General features: G+C 43.9%; 1 protein-coding gene across 1 annotated transcript in view; it reads left to right on the top strand.

The window, feature by feature from the left end:
• The first annotated feature begins 450 nt into the window (after nucleotides 1–450).
• Nucleotides 451–26,937, top strand: part of apln (apelin) — a 32,563-nt gene continuing 6,076 nt past the window's right edge. The window contains exons 1-2 of the mRNA XM_080746407.1: nucleotides 451–907; nucleotides 20,352–20,524. Of these exons, the coding sequence (XP_080602533.1) occupies nucleotides 841–907; nucleotides 20,352–20,518 (234 nt within the window). The 5' untranslated portion in view covers nucleotides 451–840 and the 3' untranslated portion in view covers nucleotides 20,519–20,524. The remainder of the gene's footprint in view (nucleotides 908–20,351; nucleotides 20,525–26,937) is intronic.

Here is a 26,937-nt window from a genome sequence, read left to right as displayed (position 1 = left end):
TGTTTAGGTATTATCATAAACCTGGACACCCTACTCTCCCCCCCATTTCTACCCTCTTCAGCCACACTCCGCTCTCATCATCCGGAGGGTCAGAGAGTGTGTGTGTGTGTGTGTGTGTGTGTGTGTGTGTGTGTGTGTGTGTGTGTGTGTGTGTGTGTGTGTGTGTGTGTGTGTGTGTGTGCGTGCGTGTGTGTGCGTGTGTGTGTGTGTGTGTAAAGGGAGGGTGGGTGTTTGTGCGTGTGTGCAAGGGGTGAGTGGGATGGCATTGGGGGTTGGGGAGGGCCCTTTTCCATGACCCAGAGTCAATGATACATAAGCCACATGACCAACTGGGCTCCTTATCCAATGCAAACAGGACTCGCGCACGTTCGCAAGACAGAGAGACCTGACTACCGGCACATTCACAGACCTACTGAACTTGGATCAGGGCTGCCAGAGGAAAGGGAAAAAAAGGACAACAAAACAAAACAAAACACATGTCCGTGGGAGAGCTCAGATTCAGATAAAGACGTGCGTTCAGTCTAGGAGCGGCGCTGTCACACTGATATACAAATACGCATTTAGAAATACACAGACACAGCCGGGGAGCGACCACCACACGCCACATTCACATACATTCACAGGGACACACATACTCAGTCCTCTCTCACATACACACACATACACAGGGGAGCAAATAGAGTCTCTCTCCTTCTCTCTTTCTTGCTCGCTCAGCTGCTCTCTCTCTCTCTCTCTCTCTCCCTCTCTCTCTCTCTCTCCCTCCCTCCCTCCCATCCACACACACACACCACTACAGTATATCAGCGAGTGACTAGCGGAGAGCCAGAGGGGAGTGCAGAAATGAATGTGAAGATTCTGACGCTGGTGATTGTGCTCTTGGTGTCTCTGCTGTGTTCTGCCAGTGCTGGTGAGTACAGGAGCAGCCAGCCTTATAGCTGGTAGCCTCCCCACGCTTTCTCATTTTCCCTCTTATTAGCCTTGGGCTTGTACAGGCAGCTGTAGTTGATCAGTTACCCAGTATGGTTAGCCTTGTGTGGGCTCTAAAAGACAGGAATATCAGCACCTGGCTGTGTACAGTACTGCACTGCAGTGGTTACACCGTCTGCTATTGTATTGCTGAGGGTTTTATGTTGTAGTTAAAAAGGTGGTTATTGCTTATGCTTCAGATATACATGTAGGACTATTGTTTTCTGCTCCCAGCTTTCAGATTGATGTAAGCAGAGGCTGTGACTTTGGGATGAAATATTTAAGAGGCTTTTATTGATGGGCATCGCTCTGTCTGTGTGGAGTGGAGCGCTGCCATCAGATCTGTTGGGCGACTGTGTTGTGACTGTTATGTAATGTAGATTTTGCACAGCACATGTTCTGTAAAAGGTGGAGTAGCAAATGGAGTGATGCTGATTAATTCACGTCCCACTGTATATTATCAGTGTACAGGCAAGCTATAGATGTATAGCATGATATGTGTGGTAGCGATCATGAGCACTGCGTTGAGTGAGGGGAGCACAGATCACAGATGCACGGATGGTCCCTTGAGCTTCCCAACATCTTGACTCCTTGTCACGGTACATTTCCGTTTAAGTGCTGCTGCATCTCCGGAAGCCATTGTACTGATGCTGGATATCTATTTGTAATGTGGTCATAAAAATGATAACTTGTCACGATTACACACGGGGCGCAGGGCGTTGGGGCTGGCGGCGGATAAATGGGCTTTGAGAAATGTGTCTTGTTGTGGGGTCAGCTTCACTATACCGCTGGTCAGTCTGCAGATGTGATGCAGGTAGCATTGTGGTGAGAAAAAACAACAGTTAAGGCTTGTGCAAACGTCTAGACCGCTCTCTGGATCATCACCTACCTATGAACTATACAGCTGCCTGGCAGACAGACACACACACACACAAGCTGTTAATGTGAGTGTGTTTTCCCGCACATGCGTGCACGGCACACATGCAATATGGCTACATGCTGTTAAGGTGATCTATAGGCGACATGCGTTTTGATATGCAGTCTGCACTAAATGGTTTTACTATTTAAGCACAGTTTTATACTTTACTTTTATGCTATATTTTTTTTTTTAAACAATTTGGAAAATGGGTGAACATTTTTGTAACATGTGTGCCTATAATGACATGCCCAAAATAGGGATGGCAAGGTTCATATCATTAAGATGCTGTATGGATTATATACTGTATGGACCGATTTACTGTATGTGTACAATAGGATGTATAGATGCAACGAAGGCTGTATAGGTTGATTTTTGAAGACAATCAGTGAACTGTGCGTACATGCGTGCGTGCGTGCATGCTTGCATGTGTGCTTGCGTGCGTGCGTGCGTGTGTGCATGTGTGTGTGTGAGAGAGAGAGAGAGAGAGGTGGGGGGGGGGGGGGGGGGTCTTTTAGAGGCTGTGCAGACTATATGGTTGTAAGATGCTGTCCACTGTGTGCGTATCGATCTCCGCACAGCACTCCCAGTTCCCATGCTCCCCAGCACGTTTTATTACGGTGACATGCTATTTTTGTCACGGTGCTCTCGGCACATGTAGCAAAATGGGAAGCAATTATCTTGCATTACGGTCAGTGTCGTTTTTCACACCCTGCGTGTGGCGGAGCGTGTTCCACGCCTGAGAGCACCCTCCGCCACCCCCCACCCATCACCCCACACCCCGCCACAGTGCTACACCACAGACAGAGAGAAAACAAGGCTGCTGTGGCTTTGCCTCTGGCTGATGAGAGCTTATCCTGCTCAACATTGTTTCGGGTCATGCTGCTTATGTGCTTCCCTCGTTCCCTGGCTGCCAGTGTAGTATCAGAGCTTCATTGACAGAGAGAAGAGAGAGAGAGAGAGAGAGAGATAGAGAGAGAGAGAGAGAGAGAGAGAGAGAGAGAGAGATGCAAGCATGTTGCAGTGATGATGGGTGTGGGGAGGGATGCTATGGCTCTTGTGTGTCTGCGTAGCCCAAGTCTCTGCTCTACAGTCGCGGGAAGGTGTCGGAAGAGGCTCTGCATGTAGGCAGTGGGTGTGAAAGCCTTTCATCTCGAGACAAACGCTTTTCCAGTTCAGCTGGCTTTTTCCTCTCAGGCAACTGTCTGCATGTCTACGGTATATACCTGTATATGGGAGGGTTTGTGCATGAGAGAGAGAGAGAGAGAGAGAGAGAGAGAGAGAGAGAGAAAGCTCATACTGTATGTGCTGTATGTATGTGTGCGTACCGTACATGAAGCAATGTATGCCCAAAACAATGAACATAGATAAAACTGAAATAGGGAGGGGATATGTGTACAAATGTGTCTGTGTGTGTGTGAGACTTGTAGTGGTAGGACTCCTAGTGCAACAGGCAATAAGACACTAAATCCAATGCTGCTTCCAACATACTTTCAGCAGTGATACTTTGAGGGAACCATGGCCTTGTCTATGTAATATTAGCATCCTTGAGCAGTGCACCTCAATCACCCATCTTCAGAAACCACTCTGCCTTTTCAGAGCGGGCCACAGCTTTAGACATGTGGTGTTCATAATTCACCCTGACGCCGATCACTCTTCCCTCTCATGTAACTCTTAAGGCTGGTATGTAAACAATCCTCGTTCTGGTGACACGCTGGCCTCTCAGGTCCTTCAGCGCTCCGAGATATCAAAAGCAGCGTTTCTCACAGCCATGGAAACACCCCTGCCAAACCTCACCTAGGGACATGCAGGACAAAAACAACAGGCTGGCTCACATGATCCGTCGTGGCGCACGCAGACAGACACACATGCGCACTCAAATGCGCATCCATATGCACAAATACGTTTGCTCCAATGCATAGTCCCGCACACATGCACACGCACACACTCACACACTCACATACGCACAAAGATACAGAGATGATTTCTGAGGTGGAACCACAGCTGCCTAGCCGGCTAACTGTTTGCTGTGTATGTGTGTGTGTACAGTATGTACAGTAGTATGAGGGGGCAAAAGCTCTGATCATAACATTATCAGTGGGAGGAATTGTTTGCTTACAAGGGGGTGGTTTTATGAGAGCTGTCACAAGTGCTATTATTCTGTATTTGATGTATTGTAGGGGCTGCTGGGTCCAATCTGCACATACCGTACATACACACAGTATAACCAGCCTCACTCGCAGACTCAGCCGAGCGTTTGGGGTATGGCTATGCGAAAGAGAAGAAAGGAAGCTGCAAAGCAACGCATTGTGAGCTTTGCGATGCATTGTGAACATTGATATGTGATATTTTTCACAGAATGCTCATCTATTGTAGCAGAATCTTTGCCTATTTTCACAGAATGTCCGCCTATTTTCGCAGAATGTCTGCCTATTTTCAAAGAATGTCCACCCATTATGACAATGACAATGCCCAGAATAGGGACACTATATGGTTCGTGTTTTTAAGGCACCTTCATGGCATACAATACTGTCCGTACCGTATAATCACAGGTGAAAATTTTGCCGTGATAAAACTATGGAACTGCAAGGGGCTGTAAGGGCAGTGTGCACAAAATCCAGAAAAACGTTGATGTTTTCTTAAACAACATCACTAGACCTAAACTAACAGCGAGCAGGAAACTTTAAATCAAAAATCCCGGTTTCTCTGCACTGGTGCGCGTAATATAAAGGAGGTGTTTGTGTCCGTCGACATGATTATGGGGGGTGTGGAGAGAACAAAAACAGGTAAACTTTTCCAGATGTGCTGGAATAACATAATAACAGTGGGCAAACAGTGGTGTGGCAGGGGGTTGCAGTGGAAAGGTTATTGCAGGATTACGGAGAATCTTTCAGCCCGTTTTGAACTGGCTTTTTTTACGCCAGCTGGGTTTTTGCCACACAAGCACGCACGCATGCATGCCCACGTGCGCACACACACTCACACACACTGACAAGGTCAATGGTTGAGATCTATTTTATGAGTAACCTGGATTTCCTCTTCACACAGCATTGCTATAGAACAGAGCCAACCAGCTTCAGATGAAGACAGCATGTCTTTTCTGTTGCAAACAGGCCAGCTGCAAATGTGTACGCACGCACACGCACACGCACACGCACACGCACACGCACACACACACACACACACACACACACACACACACAAAGATCTCTGCGCACCCCCGTTCTGGTTTCAGTGGTGTGCGTGTGGGGGGGTGTGTGTCACACACACACACTAAGAGACTGCGCACACACACACACACACACACACACACACACACACACACACGCACACACGCGCACACACGCACGCACACACACACACACACACACACACACACACACACACACACACACACACACACACACAGTGGCCGCATGGTTTTGAGTGCAGCTGTTGCAACTACACCGGCTGATGTTTGGCTGACATACATTTTGTGTACATGTGTTGTGTACTGTAGCTGCCGGAAGTGCAGACAGTATGCCGCCGCCGCCGCTGTAGTTCCGATTTATAGCATGAGGCCCAGTGTACTTCTATGGGGAGATTTTAAGCAGGCTTTTTGGGATAAGCCACATCACATCTGTATAACATCCTAACACACTGGGCTTCATAAATATGGTCCACAATTGCCTCGCAGAGGGTGGGAGTTTGGGGAAGAGATTTAGGAAAAATCATAACTCATTTGGTAGGGATATAAGGCTAACCTTTTGGGCTAACTCTCCCCGGAGGCTTCCGCCAGTGAACACTTTGGCATATGTGACTGCTGGCCCGCTGTAATGCAATTCAGAACCCTTTGAATGAATAAATCAACTCACTTAAGACTTTCCCTCGAGACCATAAGCATTGATGGGGGGGAAAAGGCAGAGGGAGTAAAAGACGGGCAGAGGGACAGAAAAAGAAGAGGAGGACAGGAAGAGGGGTTATCTGGAAGCTTAGGGGTTGTGTAAGCTTGCGGTAGTAGAGGCACTCGTCTGACTCTTCTAAAGATCTCACAGCTGTTGGTCTGGCCAAGCTTTTCAAATTCCACATGTGGGGAAATAAGAGGAAATTACACATGCTGGTAGCAGGGAAGCTGAGGTCCATTCTGCTAAATCAAATTTAGCCTCCATTCTGTTATTCCAGCACGTGAGTCTGGCCACGTCGATGTACCATATCGGACTTGAGAGGGCATAACCTGAAAGTTCAGGTACAGGGGGGTTGCGTTAGCCACCCTGCTTGTTAACCAGGCCTTTGGTAAGTAACAGACTCCATCCTCAGGCCCAGTCTACACCGACAACTTAATCAGAGCCAGATATGTTCAAAAGCCATTATTTTCCACCAGGGTCCAATAACAAAGTGATTTATGACTCCCAGTTTGAACATTAAGTGTTACATTTATAGTGGTGGCCCAACAGATCAGATTCCTGATCAAGATCTGAATGGACCTTTTTATTAACAGCATGCCAGACTGCATAATAAGTATTCTGGTGCTTTCAGAAATAAATGCTAACTAGTTTCATGACTTTGAATGGTGAAATATTAACTTCGAGAGTATTAAGGAAAATCAACATACCGGTAGGTGTTCATGAATCCAATGTAAATCGCTTTTGCGTGACAATATATATTGATTCATGTTGTTTTGTGGCTGATATTCAATAAGCAGAAGGGCATTGATAAAACAAGAGCAATATTGTGATAAAATAGAGTTTGACCATTATTGTCAAACATCTACTGTATAAATGCCATCATGGTTCGATGTTAGATGTCATATTCTGGTTTAGATTGCGGTACACCTGGCCCTTGTTAGAATGCTCTTAGGATTTCATTGTCAGCTGTGAAGATGGGATCATGGATTGGAGACTTAACAGAGTTTGGGAACTACCAAAACTCTGAGCCTTAGGCCACAGGATATCCGTGCCTATCCTACATATTCTATTGTCAAAGACTTTTAAGCCGCAGAGCACCTTATGCTCTCTAATGCTGCCGTGCACATATGTTCTTATCCTTAATGAAATTAAACGAATGAAAATGGTAAACATCGGATCTTTTCCATATACTCTCAAGCGAGTCCTCTCTGTGACAACACAGAGATCTTTAATTTATGAAATCATACATAATTCATGACAAGAGTAAAGTTGCAATCTTTCTCCCTTTGATCACCAATGATACTTTTCCCTGGAGACTATTCCACGCATGTGAGAGTGCGCTCAACAGCGATCAATCATGATCTAGGATTCTGCCTTTGAGTGATAGCGGGGATCTCTCCACACAACGTCTCCTGGTGGTTATTTGGGGTCCAGAAAAGGGCCCCTCGCTGCGTCCCTATGTCTTGTTTGCCGTTGAGGAGAGGGGCTTGTCTGCGCTCAGGGCCCCTGACCACGAACAGATGTTTATGAAAGTGGAAGGGGAAAACAATATATGGAATTCATAAACATGTATCCACATCAGGCAAACAGTTTATCCAAGCAGTTGATGAAAACCTCATGGACCCCACAGGACTTATAAACTCTCACGCTTCAACTTACCTGCAGTAGTGTACAGCTGTACCTGGCAGTGAAATTATGTATGAATTTTATAGCATCACTTTTATACAAGTGACCAGATTGCCTGTAAGGGATCGTGGCAGTATATCATTTATCCATAAACTCTACTTTCTGCACTACATATGTTTTATGTTAGATCAACGCATTGCACCTAAAATATTTAGAATTGATTGTGTTTAACTAAAGACAAACATGATTATGATCATATATATAAATGTGTGTGTGTGTGTGTGTGTGTGTGTGTGTGTGTGTGTGTGTGTGTGTGTGTGTGTGTGTGTGTGTGTGTGTGTGTGTGTGTGTGTGTGCGTGCGCGCGTGCGTTTGTTTTACAGCATCCTTTAGTTTTGGCTGTAAAGTAACTTGTAGTATTTATGATATTTGGCTCTGGGCCTATAATGGGGCTCTGGGCCTATAATGGGGAATGTGCTGGTCACCTTAGGAACTGAGAGCTGCAGTAAACGCTACGCTGTGACGATTCTCTTTCAATCTCTCTCTGCCATGTCTCAACTGGGAGAAGCCCTGCAGGTTCACAGTGTGGCGTGGAGTGATGACACAAGTGAAGGCGGGGCTGTGCTTCACATCTGATTAGTGTGCCCATGGAAACGGGTGGTTGCAGGATACCTTTGCCCTTGACATGTTATCTCCGGAGATTAAGGTAACGGTCGGTAGCCTTACCGACCGGCATGCCACACGCGGGGTCTTAGTTCACTGCTGTTAACTGGAACATCCATGGGTCTGCATCGCCAGCCACTGCAACTGTGTGCCTTCCCACAATCCTCTTGGACATAACGAGGGGCTTAAATCTCACTAGGAGTCTTTGTGTGACTCTGTAGCTTTCTGGTCTCACGATGTGTAATAGGCTCCAACCTACAGTAACCTCCTAGCCACAGATTGACCCTATTCACTGGAGTGGGTTTGTGAATAAACCAACAGGCAGTGAAGTAGTGAAGGGATTCATTAGCTGGCTCTGTGCTGTTGTTGCTGGTGCTGCTGCTGCTGCCGGCCCTTTGAACTCGCAGTGCTCTGATCATAGCAGAACAGAACTTATCCCACCTCATCATTACACACAGTCACTAATTCAGGAGCATGTATAGTTCTGAACTTCACAGCCTTCACAGGCAGCTGAGTGACTCAAGGGGACATCAAGGGGATAGCTCTATAGAAAACTCTCTCTATAGACAGCAGTGGGCAGAACCATTTGTTTTTAATAGTTCTGATGCCTTGGCTGGTGCAGGGTTTCTTTCTGAGCAGGGTTGTGCAAAGAGGTTAATTTTCAAAGCTGGGGCTTAGCGGCGGCAACTTTTCATGCACTTTGGTTTCCTCCGCAGAGTTGGCCCGGACAAAGCCGGCCTTCAGTTTAGCCACAAGCCTTGCATTATCACAGCACAACAATGCTGCATATCAATCAGGGCCCAAAAAGCAAGGAAACTGTTCACAATCACAACAAACCTCCTGAGAGGAACACATTGAGGCCAAGCGTAATGGAACACAGAAATGGTTAACCCCTCCTACCCCACACATACACGCACACCCACACACACACACACACACACACACACATACACAAGACACCTACAGAGACACAGTTGGCAGGCTAATCACCGATTCAGAGCTTGTGCACTGAAATTTGTAAACCGGGAACCTGGTCCATTCCAACTGACAATGTCATTCTTTTTGCTCCTAACTGAGCGCCTTTCACGGTGGCTGCCATGGTAACGTGGTCTGCGAGTCGGCAAGCAATTGGTACCAGTTTCTGCCAAGGCCCAGAATTGGTGGCGAGCATGCGATAAGCAGCTTCCCAAAGGAGTGCGATTCTGACGGCTGGGTTCTGAACGGTAGCTCTTAGAAACCATTCCATACAGTATGTGATGCAGGCCAGCGATGGATGTGAAGGGGAGGCTAAAAGGCAGCTAGCAAATTCCTGGTACCATGCCGCAAAGCTTATGCAAGGCTAAGTGTTAGCCACCACGATTATGTGTCATGTCTAATGTCTGCCTAAATAGACCTTATCCCCTTATGTGCTTATACAGTGAGGAAGCAGCCCTGGCCATCGCATGTCTCTGGGTGTGTGGGTTAGGATGTCTGTTGCAATAGCACGCCAGTACAGAGGGAATCGCTGGTTAGAGCTACTCCTCTGCTTTTAGTGAATGAAAGAAGGAGGCACATGATGGACGCAGCAGGCTAGCTCCCCCGACGTCACGGTAATAACCATGGATACTCTCACCAGGGTGTTTCTCACCAGTGTATTTATTCTTACCCTCTCCCACACGCACAAATATTGTTTTTTTGGATTACACAGGAACATGCACATAATTAGCAAACACAAACCCTACGCAAACTCTGATGATCTCTCTCTATAAATATAAACAATGTAATATTACAGTATAGCGTGCCTATTTTGGTGTGTCATTATAGGCAAAAATAGACAATGTGCAAGCTCACAGCGCATTGGGAACTTGTAGATCGTTTATTTTCAAAATACTTGATATGCTGTATGTATTGTACTGTCTATACACACACACACACACACACACACACACACACACACACACACACACACACACACACACACACACACACACACACACACACACACACACACACACACACACACACACACACACACAAGCTTTTACAGAGCATTTTGTATGCTGTATGTTGTCTGTGCAAAAAAAATGTATAGTCAATGTACTGTAATGTAATGGGAATCCTGTATGTATGTGTACTAGAAACCTTGTTCTTCCATTAGGTACTCTATGTTGTGGCAGAATGTTGTGCTCTGCTGTGGCAATAACAAGGCATTTTTCACCAAGACAAAATGTGAAAAGAGGCCACATTGTACTTTTAGCTGTAGGTAATTGGGTCTCTGCCTCAGTGCGATATATATACAGTATATATATATATATTAGGGGTGCAACATATCGAACCGAATTAGTGTGGTATGCTATGTCCAAAATACAGCTCCTGTAGGATTTTTGTGCCAAAATTGATTTTTCTGCAGATTTTGGTTCTATAGGGTCCAAACTATCAGAAAATGACGGGGGTCAAATTTTCCGACCCCTCCCTCATTTCATGGGGGCGGGTCACTTCAGTTTTGGCCCTATTCGGCTATGTATTCCCAATTTCCCATAATATTTTTTGCTAAAATTGATTTGTTTGCTGTTTTGGCTTCTATAGGGACCAAACTATCAGAAAATTACGGGGGTCACATTTTCAGACCCCTCCCTCATTTCCTGGGGCCAGATCACTTCAGTTTTGGCCCTATTCAGCTATGCATTCCCAATTTCCCATAGGAATTTTTTGCAAAAATTGTTTTGTTTGCTGTTTTGGCTTCCATAGGGAACAAACTATCAGAAAATAACGGGGTTGAAATTTTCAGACCCCGCCCTCAATTCCTGGGGGCGGGTCACAGTTTTGGCCCTATTCAGCTATGCATTCCAATTTCCAATAGGATTTTTTTTTTGCTAAAATTGTTTTGTTTGCTGTTTAGGCTTCTATGGGGACCAAACTATCAGAAAATGACAGGGTTCAAATTTTCATACCCCTCCCCCATTTCCTGAGGCGGGGAGGGGGGTTTCAGTTTTGGCCCTATTCGGCTCTATATTCCCATAGATTTTGTTTTTCTTCTTTTCTGTTTTGGCTTCTTTAGGGACCAAACTGTCAGAAAATGAGGGGGTTCACATTTTGCATTCAATGGAAGATGCCAGGGCAGAGCCCCTGTAGGAAGATCTTCCATGTGTCCCATAGCATGATCTGACGGAGGACGATTATTCTATCAAAGTTCTTATTGTTGATGCCATGGGTTTGCTTCAGAACATGAAAAAGACAAAAAGCTGTCAGATCTTCAGGATGCATTCAACAAACGCATCATAACGATGATGGCTGGCTATGTTGAGGGTCAAGTTGTCTTTGATAGGTAATATTAGGTATATGGATCAGTCGAAAAACACAAAGTCTTCATCCAGAGATGAAGCTCACTATGTCCATCAAGGAACTCCTGACTGTGTGATCAACCAAGGAGAAGTTGAAATGTGTTAGGCCAGGGACTGCTTGAGTATTTCTCAAGGGACAGTTCTTTCAAGCTCGTTGTCATATATGATACCTTCATTAAGGGACATGATTTTGAGGAGGTGCACACATCGAAGAGGCTGCTGACACCGATGTCCAATTGCCCTGAGCCCTGAGCTTCCACCAATTGAAGAGAATTGGTGGAATTCAGAGAGTGGAGGGTATGTTCCAGTCAGGTGTCTTCTGTCTTGCCCTCCCTGCTCCAAAGGCAATACTTGAGCTCATCACATGTGATGTGGGTGCAAAGCAGGTTGCAAGGGACAGTCAGTCTCTGCAAGTGCATGAGACTTTGCCAACAGTATAAAGGCCCATTCTCACTGGGCCAGATTAACAGATAAATAAATATCTTTCTCCATTCAAGTGGATGGTAAGACACAGCTAAAAAATATCTGTGACAGATATTTTCTTTTATCTGTATCTTACCATCCACTTGATAACAGTGATCATTAATAGATCCTGTATTTGACTAGAATAATAACAGGTCAGAAGTATAAATGCTACCCCATCCTCCTCACTTGAACTGTTCCTACCTAAACTATTGAATATCCTCAGAATATACTGTGAAGTTGTGTATAAAGTACTGTAAAGTACTCCCCCCAGGATATGAGGGAGGGGTCTGAAAATTGGAACCCTGTCATTTTGTGATAGTTTGGTCCCTATAGAAGCCAAAACGGCAAAGAAATCAATTTTAGCAAAACACTCCTATGGGAATACATAGGTGAATAGGGCCAAAACTGAAGTGACCCCCCCCCCCCCCCCCCCCCCTAGGAAATGAGGGAGGGGTCTGAAAATGTCTACCCCGTCATTTTCTGATAGTTTGGTCCCTATAGAAGCCAAAACAACAAAAGATAAAATATGTTTTAGCAAAACAATTCTATGGGAGATTGGGAAAACATAGCCGAATAGGGCCAAAACTGAAGTGACCCGCCCCCAGGAAATGAGGGAGGGGTCTGAAAATTTGACCCCCATTATTTTCTGATAGTTTGGTCCCTATAGAAACCAAAACAGCAAACAAATCATTTTTTTGCAGAAAACTCCTCTGGGAAATTGGGAAAACATAGCTGAATAGGGCCAAAACTGAAGTGACCCTCCTCCAGGAAATGAGGGAGGGGTCTGAAAATGTAACCCCCATCATTTTCTGATAGTTTGGTCCCTATAGAAGCCAAAACAGCAAAAGAAATCTATTTGGCAAAAGAATCCTTTGGGAAATTGGGAAAACAAGGCCGAATAGGGCCAAAACTGAAGTGACCCGCCCCCAAGGAAATGAGGGAGGGGTCTGAAAATTTTACCCCCGTAATTTTCTGATAGTTTGGTCCCTATAGAAGCCAAAACAGCAAAAAAAAGCCATTTGGGCAAAAAAATCCTATGGGAAATTGGGAAAACAAGGCCGAAAAGGGCCAAAACTGAAGTGACCCGCCCCCAGGAAATGAGGGAGGGGTCTGAAAATTTGACCCCCGTCATTTTCTGATAGTTTGGTCCCTATAGAAGCCAAAACAGCAAAAAAATCAATTTTGGCAAAAAATTCCTTCAGGAATACATAGCATACCGCACTAAATATCGAAAATCGAATCGAACCGAGAAATATCGAACCGAATGACCCTGTACCGAACCATACAATACAATACCACTCCACATCCACATTCCCCTGGAACCCCCTCAAGGACCCCTAGGGGTCCGCAGAGCCCACTTAGAGAACCACTACCCTAGAGGTTGGGTACCGTATTGTTCAAAGTTAAAACAAAAAAATACATAGTTAGAAAATATATTTATAAATCAAGGACATTTCTGTATATTTTTTGTATCGAAAAGGTATCGAACCGTGACACCAAAATATTGAAGCCGAACCGAACCGTGAATTTTGTGTATCGTTGCACCCCTAATATATATATATTTATATATATATATTCTATTTAACAGAGAATGAATCTCAGGCTGAATAGATAGAGCTCATTATCACTTTCCATCACTTGTCACAAGAGGTACTTAACCATAGCAAGGATCAATTATAAATGTGATGATGCCCCTTGAAAATGTGATGCCCCTTGAAGAAGTGGCATCATATTGTGGGCACACAGGGCTAGCTCTCCTCTCGTCTCCACGCCCCCAAACTCCTCTAGTTCCAGGCCAGTGTCTTGATTTCCATTCTGTGACAGCTGTTTGTGTAGTCCACTGTACAGACTAGGCTAAGTAGTGCTTGAGTAGTGAATGGTGTCGTGATGGAGGGATTTAAACACTTTCTACCTGGGCATGTAATTATAGGCAAAATTGTGCAGAAAATAGCAGATCTATACGCCAATGAACTTGTATATCGGTTATTTTCACTTGCTGTACAAAGTATACACTGTATAGGGCTTTGCTTGGTTAAGTATAGGGCTCGGTTAAAGAAATACAGCAGAGAAATCAAATGTTTTGCGAATGCTCAGCCAACCGTGAAAGTGGATCAATGAGATTGTAAATATCTGACTACTAATCAGTGTAGCTGGAAGTGATGAGAGCGCGAGGCCAGTAAACAAACAGATCGAATCCAACAAGATGGTGTGTCAATTCGCTGCGACAGGCAGAAAATTAAACACAGCAGGGGCCGCTCAGTTTTGGCGCCCATGCTCGACTGCACATGTTGATGTTGTATCAATTCATAACAGCTACTCTCACTTGTTGCTACAAACATTATTTTCTAGTGATGGGGAAAAGACCAGATCCCGTCTTAACAAGTGTAGCATATAGACATGCTCTGTGCTCCCATTGACGTCCTTTAAAAAAGAAAAGAAACATTTTAATTCTCAGAAAAGCTCTTCTAACCCATTTGCCAAATTGCCACACAGTTCTGTACCAGCACATGCCACATCTTTGCCAGTTCTGTGATATAGAGGCTAGCTACTCAGGCCAGGGGTGAGGGCGACTGATGAAGTTGGCATTACCCCAAAGGACATTCCTTTCTCTTCCCTGACATGACAGATAAGTGCTGGGAGATGTAAAACTCTCCAGGCCTGCGTGATGAGCTACTGGGGAATCAACAGCGATAGGCTGTCAGTAGTGTTCTTTCGGGGCTGGGCCAAGATAAGAGCGAGCGAGAGAGAGAGAGAGAGAGAGAAAGAGAGACAGGCCATTGAAAAAGTCAACATAATAGATGGCACCTTAGGAAGGTGCTGAAGCTGGAGCAGGGAATTAGGTAGTAGCTGAGCAGCTATTCATCATGAGTCTGGAGACTAGCCAGTTTGTGACACAGTGGACTACCCTCTCTCCCTCCTGCACCCTCCCAGTGGTGGAGAGTACTCACATTTCTTACTGTGTAAAAGTATCAATACTGCAATGTAGAAACTCTGTTACTCTCTGTTACAAGTAAAAGTCCTGTATTCAAAATTGACTTGAGTAAAAGTACAAAAGTAGAAAGTACTCATTATGAAGAATGTCCCATTTTAAGTTTTCAAATGTATAAAAACTCACGAGCTTGTAGATCGGCTATTATCAAATTGCTGAAATGCATATAGGGCCAAAGTGGTTAAAGGACAACTTTGTTTTTTACAACATGATTTCATATTTTAGATTGTAATTAGAGAAAATAAAAGATGAGTGTTCAAATGTTTTAATTGACTGCTTTCTATCGTTTTAGCGATTTTAATGATGTTTATTTCACTGGGTGGGGACCAGCGTACAAGTGGCTAAATATGTCTTTTTACTAGACACAATAAGCCCAGTCCCAAAGATGCACCACAATCTTTCATGGACAGATGTGACTTATGGGGGCTAGCAGTGTTACTAATGTAAATAGTAATAAAGAAAATGGCGGCTTATTGTGTCTAAAAATACACTTTTAATCACTTGTACGCATGCCCCCACCCAGTGAAATAAACATCATTAAAATCGCTAAAACGATAAAAGCAGTCAATTAAAACATTTGAACACTCATCTTTTCTAAAATATGAACCCTTGTTGAAAAAAAAAAAGTTGTCCTTTAATGTATTTTTTGTAATAATAATCCAAATCTACAAAGTAACTAGTAACTAAAGTTTTCTAATAATTGTAGGTGAGTAAAAGTACAATATTTGCATCTGAGATGTAGTGGAGTGGAAGTAAAAGTATTGGAAATTGGAAATACTCAAGTAAAGTACAAATACCTAAACATTTTACTTGGTACCTAAGTAAATGTACTTAGTTAATTTACACCACTGCACCCTCCTTTCCTGTGTGAGGAAGCAGCAGACAAGCAGTCAGTAGTAGTGGCAATAACCAGGCATTCCAGAAATTCCCCCTTTATTAAAGTTTAATTAGGGAATTACCAGATGGGGAAAGAAATGCTGGGATTTTGGTGAATGAAGGAAGATCCAGGGCACCAAGGTTATCACAGGTGGTGATAAGGTGACTAACCTTACCTTTTTTTACTTTTTTTCTTTCTTTTTAACCCGCTGAACATAAACATGGGAATCCCACATGGGAAAAGATGAAATGGGATGGTACACAGAGTGGATTCAATTTCCCTGCAATAAGATAGCGGAGATATCTTTGTTTGTGGAGATGAAATATGCATTAGCCGGTGTTAACCCTACCATGGTAACAATCATAAGGTCTCATCCAGCTGTAATGGCTGCTGCCACATTCAATCTATCTAGCTTTCAGTATAGATAGCTACGGTTTAGATGCAGGAGCTAGTTGCTAATATATGACACTGTGTCTATCATAGCACGATGCTTTCCCTGCTGTCTTATCACTGGCACCTAGCTTATTTTTAGTAAAGCTTTCATTACACTTCTCTATCCCTTAGCCAGATGGATGGATTGAGTTTTGCCGGGAGACGTTCTCTCCTCAAACCGCGGTTTTGAGTAGACACTGACAGCTTGCCATAGCAGGAGACATCTAAATTGTCTCATTACGGACCTGGGTTATGACAGTCTGAGCCACCCATAGAGGAACAGCACATCAGCTGTGTTCAGTACAGGCTCTGCAATTACTGTACCATCTTCGCTTACTCGCGCGCGCGTGCGTGCGTGCGTGCGTGTGTGCGCGTGCGTGCATGTTTGTGCGTGTTTGTGTGTGTGTGTGTGTGTGTGTGTGTGTGTAAGAGAGAGAGAGAGAGAGAGAGAGAGAGAGAGAGAGAGAGAGAGAGGCAGAGAGTGTAGAGACAGCGAGAGAACATGTGAACACATCTGAGTGCATTTGTGTGCAGCGGCTGTCAATCAAACATCAACCGCGGTTGGGGGGGTTGATGACCATGGTTATTGGTATCCTTCTAGTGTGACAAGGACTAAAGCCTTCTTTCTCCGTGAGCAGTTGCTGAAGGTGTTTCAGGGGCCAAACCAAAATGCCCCTACCCCACAAAACAGAGCCGCTGTCAGACAAAGCTGCTCACACACACACACACACACACACACACACACACACACACACACGCACACACACACGCGCACACACACACACACACACACACACACACACACACGGATGTTTTTTGTTTACGTTAAACCCCTGAGATTAGAAAGCAATGAGCTGAACGCCTTCAGAATAATGTAAACTTCATTCATTCTGTATCTAGTGCAATAACAAAGGGATAATATGCAGATTAGCGCGCCTCTGGGTAAAGAAGGGCTTTAGATGCAGAAATATGCAACAGAGACTTTCCCTTGTTGCACATGAATTAGCCCACTGTTCGTCCACAAATGTAGCATGAAATAAGCGTGTGGAAGAAGATTAGTGTGGAAATGGAACTTGAGATGTCTGGCTTTTCGGGGGAAATACTCTGAAAACATTCGACAGGCCGTCTGGGTTAAATTAATCAGTCAATTCTCCATTGTTTAAACCTGAAATAAATAATAAATCTTCCATTTCTTTGCAAGATGTTCCTTGAAAATGCTTGATGTTTATTGAACTTGAAATTGAAATTCTGCACAGGAGGTAAGCAGTCCTTACAGTCCTGTAGTGGACACTGTACAACAGTACAAACTGCTAACAATACATGCAACAGCCTCCAAATCTCTCTACTCCAATTTGGTTTTTGGGGAGAGATCTTAGTGGATTATAGCAACGCAAGCATGCCTTCAGACAATCTTCCATAAAGCTGGCCAATTAAGAGAATCATCATGGCTTTGACAGCTGTTCTATTGCGGACCTGAGCACCCGTGCTCACATTTCCCACCTCCGTGGTAGCCTCAGTGGGTTATCTTAACAAGGGTGCCTACCCACAAGCTCAGAAACCCATGGAAGGTCATTCTAGAGCATGGGTCTTCAACAGGGGGTCCTCAGAGTTACTACAGGGGGTCCTCCAAATCTTTGAGTGATAGAACATTTTTGTTCTCCTTTTTTATATGAACCACTTGAACCCTAGTGTCCATATTCTGAGAACCTTAGCCAAAAATAGCCGATCTACAAGCTCACAACGCCTCGCGCTGCTGGCAAAGAGCTTTGGTGTAGAGGTAGACATGCACATGGTTAAATATCTGAAAACACAAATTGACATGAATCCAAAATACACTGATGATTGTGCTGTCAAACAATGAAACTATACGGAATCTAACAGGTAGTGGGGCTCCCCGCTTCATCTCTCTCTCAACTTAGGGGTCCTTGGCCTGAAAACGTTGAACACTTCTGTTCTAGAGAATTCCCAAAAGTGTGCCTTTCTGTGTGTTTCTAGGGGGAGGGGGAGAGGGGGTTGGGGGGGTCAGGAATGTCATGACCCGTTGTGAATGATGTCAGCCAGTTTTTGGAGCTGTGTGAAACACAGGCTCCCTATACGTAGCTTTGTGGGTCTGTCTGTCTGTGTGTCTGTCTGTGTGTGTGTGTGTCTGTATGTAGCCTGACTTCGGCACGCTACTAGTCCCACAGTTTTGCCACCACACACTCGCGCCATATGTCAAATCGACCGGCTTACTCGGGAATAGTGGGCTAGTAACTTGCTAAGAGAAAGGTTCAATAGTTTAATTGATATTAATTTATTAGTGAATTAATTTTCCCCATTGACTTATAATGGCAATCGCAAAAACTCACATTCAATTATTTGTCTCTCGCAAACCATAGGGGCTAGAGTTTCAAGACTTGGAGAGGAGGTTCATAATGGTTTCAAGGATTAAATAAAAAATAATTGTGTCATTTGGCCGCATGGTGGCGCCATAACACCCCACTTTACGTTTTGGCCTGTAACTCTTGAACCGTAGGTCGGAAAATTAAAAATATTTTTTCCCTGGATTCCTTGGGTCATGACGCATCTCCCCATATAGGCCACGCCCATTTGCGCCATGATAGATTTTCCGCCATCTTGAATTTTCTCCAAACACACTTTTTGCTCCTTTTCCTACATATTTTCTTCAAATGTCACACAAATCGGTACACACACACACACACACACACACACACACACACACACACACACACACACACACACACACACACACACACAGCTCCACTTCACACGGGTGTGATTTTTTTGAAAAGAAATGCCTTAAGAGAATTCTTATTTACTTTTGAAGAACTGTGTTCATTTGGCTCTGATGCAATCCTTTTTGCGGGAGTGCAAAGGAAATCTTTGTTGTAGAACATACCGTAATATTGTGTCAGAGAAGGCAGGCAGACAGTAATGACATATTCAGATGTTTCCGCTTACTGACAATATGGCATCTTTCGACATTTGAATGATGGACGTCTACACAAATTCTATAAGATTGCAATCTATTTCTTATGGTTAATTGGGTCAGACAATTGTGAATTAATTTAAAGTAATAGCCAGAATTACTTTAGCGAGTGAAATGTATCAGCCTCTCAGTTCGCTGAATATTCTACCATAAGATAGTTAATCTTTTTGACATGCCCCAAGGAAAAGCAAAGCTATGCTTTTACTGAAATTTCATAGGAGTAAGGCAATGGACTTTAAGTGTGAAAGATCACCCACGTTAAATATCCCATTACATATAAAGATATGCCACAACCCTCCCCCCACACAAAACCCTCTGCCAAAAAAAGAAAAGCCTGATCTCCCGGAGGTCTTTTTGATTGCATTAAGGTTGAAAGGTTACGGAGACAAGAAGTGGATCAAACCATTTGGAACAGACGGGCTTTAAAGGATCAAGCCACACTTATTGAGAGCTGACTGAGAACATCTGGGATCGCTCTTTAACACACACATGCACGCACGCACACACACACACACACACACACACACACACAAACACCTCACATCCTGTGAGAGTCGCACCACAATTCAGCTCAGCTCGTCTCATATCTTGGTTCGAACATGGGGTGCTATAGGATGCATCTCTTCGTGGTCTGTCGGTGTGATGGTGTGTGTGCGAGTGTGTGTGTATGTGTGTGTGTGTGTGTGTGTGTGTGTGTGTGTGTGTGTGTGTGTGTGTGTGTGTGTGTGTGTGTGTGTGTGTGCGAGCGCGCGTGTGTGTGTGTGTGTGTGTGTGTGTGTGTGTGTGTGTGTGTGTGTGTGTGTTTCTGTGTGCATGTGTGTGAGTCTGTGTGTGAGAGAGAGAGAGGCTGAGAGCAAAAGAGAGAGAGTGTGTGTATCATTTGTAATCTTGACAAAGTGTGACAGAGATGTGAGACACACACAAGGCTTTTTAACTTGGCTATAGTTAGATCTGCTGTGCTTTGGTTTCACCACACTGATTTGATGAACTACGATGCTGGGTGGCCTACTCTCACACTTATCTATACATGTCTCTTATTTCCTCATCTATTATACCACCATGAACCCTCTCTCCATGTACACTGTATGACGTTATTCTCCATAGACATCGAAAGAGATGGTTCGCATCTAAAACTATGGCAATATGGCATGAGATTAGGTTGTGAAATGGTAATTAAGAGTGGCGCACCTTGGGGTTCTAATCGTCATCTGTGTTTCTTCCCCAGGTCCCATGGCCTCCACGGAGCACGGCAGAGAACTGGAAGAGGCGGCTACGGTGCGGAGGCTGGTCCAGCAGAACCCTGGCAGGGTCGGTCAGTCTCACAGACCAGCTGGTTGGAAGAGGAGACGCCCACGGCCCCGTCTTTCCCACAAGGGGCCCATGCCGTTCTAGAACAAGGTGAGTTGTCCAACGTGGGAAGAAACGTGTTATGTTTTAAAGCACGGAACAAACAAAACAGTTGTTGAGATGATCCCAAAAAAGAAGCTTTCATACAGTATTCAGAAAACGTCAATAAGTTATTCTTCACTTCAATACTTGGTATTACTGATTTCATTGAATAAAAGCGTGTGTTTCAAATACATTTAGACTGATTCCAAATTTCTAGGCCAAACTACTTAAAAGTCCACAGAAGGTCTTGTTTATTCACTCAAGTCATATTGCACCGGAGGCGGATTTAACTACATGATATGACCAAACGTCAGTGCAGTGGACACCCTTTCTAATTAGTCTTTCAAATTAATGCTCTTGCCTTTGCCAGTGAGTGAAAATTCTAATGTTACAGCTGCAAAGACATTCTAGACAATTCTGTGCTTCCAATTTCGTGGAAGTTTGTGGATGGCCGTTTCCCGTCTCAGAATGACAATCCGCCCATCCCGCTCACACTTCCACATACAGAAATAGTTTAGGAAGAACGTGACTCTCCTGCACAGAGACCTGACCTTAACCTCATCATAGGCTAAACAGTTTGTGAAAATGAATTGAAAATAATATCAAATGTGAGCCAGACCTAAAAAAAGTGTGTCTGACCTCACTAATGCTCTTATGGCTGAATGGAAGCAAATTGCAACAGCAACGTTCCAACTAGTGAAAAGCCGTCCAAGAATAGTGGAGATTGTTATAGTAGCAAAGGGGGGGCCAACTTCAAATAATGCTTGTGATTTGCTTCCATTTGGCCACAATACTAATTACTAGAAAGGTCACTGGTGCAGCACAAATCTCCACCAGGAGGCATGCCCTACCTCCCTCCATCTTTCTGTCTGTCGAGAGGATGTGATGACAATGTTTTGGGATTGTTTGCGTGTACAATATGAAAACACACTTGGTAATGGGGAGTAGGGACACTCACAAAGGATGCTACCTGTAACTGTTAATTCCTTGTGTCAGTTATGTTTTTCTTACAGGGGTGGGCAGTTTACTGTAGGCTTGAATCTAAACAGACAGAGATTTTAAGATAATTCACCAATAAGACCAACACAATAACAATGTGGGGGTATGTCTAAAGGATTCTCTGAAAAAATATGTTTTACATGCATGGATTATCAATGCAAGTTAGCCAGTGTTGTTGCATGCCTGCAGCTGGACAAACAAGAGCATTTGTAATAGGCTAGTCGTGTAGATCCCATATTCAAGATTGACAGCTTGGATCCGATTGGCTATTTTCGGTCCATGGCCTAGCGGGACGTGTGTCCCCTAGCCTGGAGGGAAAATTGCACTGCCATGATTAATTCACAAAAGTGACACAGTTGTCGTTGACCGATTTGAAAAAATATTCCAGAATGCTGTGCAGTATTGAGGTGAAACATTGATTAGGTCTGGCTCACTTATTTCAACAAACTATTTATGTACTGTATGTGACGTCCTTCAGCAAACTGCTTTCCCAAAATTGGAAGCACGTGATTGTCTACATATCAACGTAGTTGATGATTTCCATTAAAAGCTCTTAAAACCCTAGTGTCTTCTGGACATGTCATAGGCGAACATTTGCAGAAAAAAGCAGCTCTGCAAGCTCACAACATGTTGCATTGCGATGCGTTTTGAGCTTGTAGATAGGCTATTTTCGGCAAAGAGATTTTATGTAGATTTAGTGGGGAAAAGGAGGGGACCAATTATTGATCCTGAGGGACCCCAGTCAACAAATTATAAGGTTTAAGTGGTTATAAAATTATATGTATTTTAGACCCCCCCCCCCCCCATCTCAATATATTTTGTTCCAGAGACCCCCAGAAGCAAAGATTCAAGTTTAAAATGTTTGCTTTAAAAATATATATGGGGGCACGGTGGTGCAGTGGTTAGCGCTTTGCCTCACAGCTAGAAGGTCCTGGGTTCGATTCCCGCCGGGGGACGCTATGGGCACTGGCGGCGTGTTCCTCCTCCGCGTCATCAGCGCCCACACCCTAGGTGGGGTTGGCGATAGGGCCTTTCTGTGTGGAGTTTGCATGTTCTCCCCGTGTCTCCTAGGGTTGATACCCTCACAAAAACATGCACGTAATCCTGGTCTCAATAATGCCAGCTGGGGCGCCTGATGGAGGGGAAAGGAACTGGTTGGAATAACGTGTTCCTTCCACGCGCTACGTCCAAACCAGGGAAATCTCCACTGTCAGGTGAAAAGAAGCAACTTGGACTCCTCATGCATAGAAGGAAGCATGAGGTTAGTCCGTTGCCTCCCCAGGTTGGCAGAGGGAGAGCAGAGCCCAGGATTACATAGGCAATTGGCACTGGGTGAAAAAATGGGTTACAAAATTGTGGGATAAAAATGTATAAAAATATATATATATTCAAAGATTTGCACGCATTTTCTCAATTTTCCAAAAATAGCAGATCCAGAAGCCCATAACGCGGCACAAAGTGATGCGCAATGAGCTTGTATATCTGCTATCATTAAATATAAATAAAGTGGTTAAAAGGATTGTAATATTAAATACTTTTGCTGGGGACCCCCTGGAACCCTACTTTGAGAACCAATGTGCTATATACAGTATATATAAGCTAAAGTCTAAAATGGCACAGATGCTTTCCCAGATTCAATGGGTTAACACAGTGTGTCCTATTACATACCATGTCAGACTTTTTTGTAAAGATCTGCACAGAATCTAAGCATATCTGCCGTTGCCTACTTGAACACGGCCAGAACATGGAAGAGCCGACATGGAGCCTTGGTGGAAGAGCCTTTAAACACATCTAAAAAGACTGCTTCCCCGACACTGGCGGTTCACCCGGGCAAAGCAGGCTATAGTGGACAAAATGTACAGTTTTGCAAACAACGCGTGAGCCGGTGAGTTTGTTTCATTTATCTCTGTGACTACTGTATGCGCAACATACAAATCAGAGAGTCCAAATGTACAAACTGCGCAGATATCAGAATATAAAACCATGGTCATGGGCCCAAATACAAACTGGATGATGCACAACGCAAGTGCACAACACACAAGCTCCCAGGAGAAATGCGTGACACGAGAACACAACAATTAAAACAAATATTTGTGGAGTGTGGGTGGACGGTGGGTGGTTGGTTGAATCCACAGTGGCAGTTTGAATAAATTCCTGAAGCCGCCACTGTCTCCAACACAAAGCCATGTCTGTACGACGAATCACGACATTTGGGGGCTGAAGCTCACTCACAGTGGTACCCAAAAATGTCACATTCGTCCTGCATTATAACTCTTCTCATATGCTAGAAAATCTATGTAAATATTAATTCTAGGCATGAATTGTGATTTTTTTAATAGTCAGTATTAATAGATCAAGAGAATATATAATGAAATAAACGGTAACATGTCCTTAGGTCGAACACACTTTGGTCCGACCACCAAAACCTAACCTTAACCCTAACCCTAACCTCAGTAAAACTATGCCTAAATCTAACCCTAATCCTAACCTCAGTAACTGTGACGCGGGTCATTAGCTAACTGGTTAGTAGCTAACCTGCCGACGCCGGTGCTAACCATTTCCCAATATCTATCCACAAGTTTCCGCGGGAGTTTACTGGAGACTATCAGGGCCAAACTTCCGGGTTATCAGCAGACATACAAGCTCACGTCGCGTCGCAGATGCAACCCGTTGTGAGCTTGTAAATCGGCGGCGGAACCTCGGTGCAGACGTTTGCGCAATGCACTATGGGGCGTAGGAAACTCGTGGATATCGTTCCGTAAATCACGAGAGCGCTATGATAAGGCAATAAGTGTCATGTTTCATATCGCTATAAGAAAACTCAAATCCAAGAGGCCTCATCTCCTCTCTTGGCAGAGACCACAAGTGGAAAGTTCAAACCGTTAGAGGAAGACTGGAAAATCTGTTAATGACCATCATAGACGCCTTTTCAACTCAACCCCCCCACACAAGGATGTTATTGTTGGCCCAGAAAAAACTATCACGACTTAACAGATTATTGGACTTTTGCCTGCCGGCTTGAATATCTTCATTTTACTCCAGTAGCTGTTTTTCATGCGGTGTAATTTAATATATTTCCTTTTAAAGAGAGACGGTTGTACTTGGAAACCTTAGCGTCAAGTCAACTGAACAGGAATAAGCCTTTTCTTTCGATCTGATGAAGTCAATTAAAACCCTCTAACAAAGATAATACTTTGCAGGGTTGAGTTTCTCAGCTCTGCCATCAAAGTGTTTCTTTCCATAAAAGGATATTTGATTTACAGTCCAGAAAACAAAGTACGTCTTTGTGTGCATCTAAGGATGAAAAAAACAAAAACAAAAAAAAACATTGTATTTATCATCTTTTTTTTTACACAGTCTGCAACACATGTATTTTCATTAACTACATTACCCCTGGAGTGTCTATTTTGGGCATGTTGTTATAGGGAAGGATTTTGAAGAATAGCGGTCTACACAGTATATGTCAACACATCATAAACCAGTGTTGCACAGCGAAAATGGTAGAACTACAAGCTCACAACACATCGCCATGCAATGCATTGTGAGCTTGAAGATCCGCTATTTTCCTTGTATGACGGTGACAGGCTTAAGTGGTAAATACGAAGCAGGTTTACTGGGGGAGAAAAAAAGCATAACAGTGAATGAAACAATGACATTCTATACAGATATGAACTCAAAAGAGACTGTAGACTATGTACATGTTAGATATAATGCGTGTGACCACAGCACGGCTCTGTCCGTGAACCGAGAAGCACAGGACCCTTTCATGTCTTTCCCAGATCGCGTGAGAGACGGAGGAACTCGATGGGGCACAATATCCCTGCAGGAGGTGCCAACCATACAATGCCAGCCTGCCAAGGGCAGCCATAAATTAACCCCGTAGTGGGAGAGCGCTGTGTGAGCAGACACAATCATGTCATTCCCTTAAAGACTAATTTATACTCTGTGGTACGACGGTGTCACTTGCCAAAAGGAACTGATTTTCAACCTATAACAACACGTCGCGACTCCGTCATGCAATGGAGAATAGATTAAGGCATGGTTAATCATTTTTAACAGGAAGGCGAATGAAAGACATAGAAGTGTCATTCTCTAAAGAAGTCAGGATCCTTTTTACAATCTTTGGTGAATTACGGATTGGAGAATTGTTGTTGGGTATTTTCTTACATTTTGAAAGGGTAGGAATTATTTGAAGTCACTCCTACTTCCTATACGAAACGTCAGAGGTAGTGGTACAAAGACGGAAACAAAGACTCGCTCAATGTCATTCCATACAAGGAGGGCCACAAAACATTATACACTTGATTTGCCATTAACGGTGTTATAATTAGTTTAAAAGCTCTGTATTTGATTGCTATAGACTAGAGTGTGTGTTCAGTTACAGGCATCTCCCCATTTCTCCAGTTCTTCAGTAAACAGAAAATCCATTTTCAGGTCAGGATGGCAATTTTGACTCTAGAGAGAGAAATTGTTATAGTGTTCCTGTTCTAAATTTGTCTGCTAATATTTTTTGTTTCATCACTTCCAATTTCACTTCCATATCCCTTATGCTATACTAGTTACCTCTCCTGGTTGAATACAATTGGTGTGTATTTTACTGTGTACTCTATAGCAGTGATTGCTATCAGAATATAGAGCTAGTCAACACCTATTTAACAGAAGAATATCACACCACCTTCAACTATATTTACATCAACGGTAGATGCTGGACTTTACAGTAGAACTCACGTACCGTGAGCAGGTTCAAATTCTAAATAACAGAGTTCTTTTCTCTGCCAGCAGTAAAATGTGTGCATTCTCTCCATGTATTCAATACTTGCTTTCAGAGGCAGAATGTTAACACACAATTGAGGGATGCTTCAGGAAGTTGTGAAACTCTATAAAAGAGAACGGCTCAGTGACTCACAATGCCGTCCTCACCAACACCACTCCAGTCACAACAAACTGAAGATTTCCTTTTTTGTTTGCTTCCCATTCCAGCCCCTCTCATGCCTTACTAAAGTTCACAGTTCACCGCATTCAAGGATCCCTTTTCCCAATCCCACAGTCATGCCAATTTGCTCAACCTGACCAGCATGCCAATCAAGCCTTTCGTTTGCACTGCTCGAGATAGAATGTGCACTGCTCGAGATAGAATGGTCATCCACAAAGAAGAAATAGGCACTATCTGAGATCAGATGTGCTTCTTCCGAAAATCTCATAGGAATCTCTCTGGTGCTCAGCTTAAGCTTATACAGTACATATGCAAAATGTGCGAGCCGGCTGGGTTTATGATCTGACAAATATCTGTGGTCCAGCTGACAAGGCTACTTGTTCATGTCTCCTGCTTTCCTCATGTTCTACCGATGATGCGATGAAAGACCCTTGGACACAGATGGAGTAGCACATTTTTCCACTCACAGGAATAACCTAAGATCAAAGCT

Source organism: Nannobrachium achirus (genome assembly GCF_963921795.1).
Source record: "Nannobrachium achirus genome assembly, chromosome: 17".
Taxonomy (NCBI): Eukaryota; Metazoa; Chordata; class Actinopteri; order Myctophiformes; family Myctophidae; genus Nannobrachium; species Nannobrachium achirus.
This window is presented reverse-complemented; position numbering and strand designations above follow the sequence as displayed.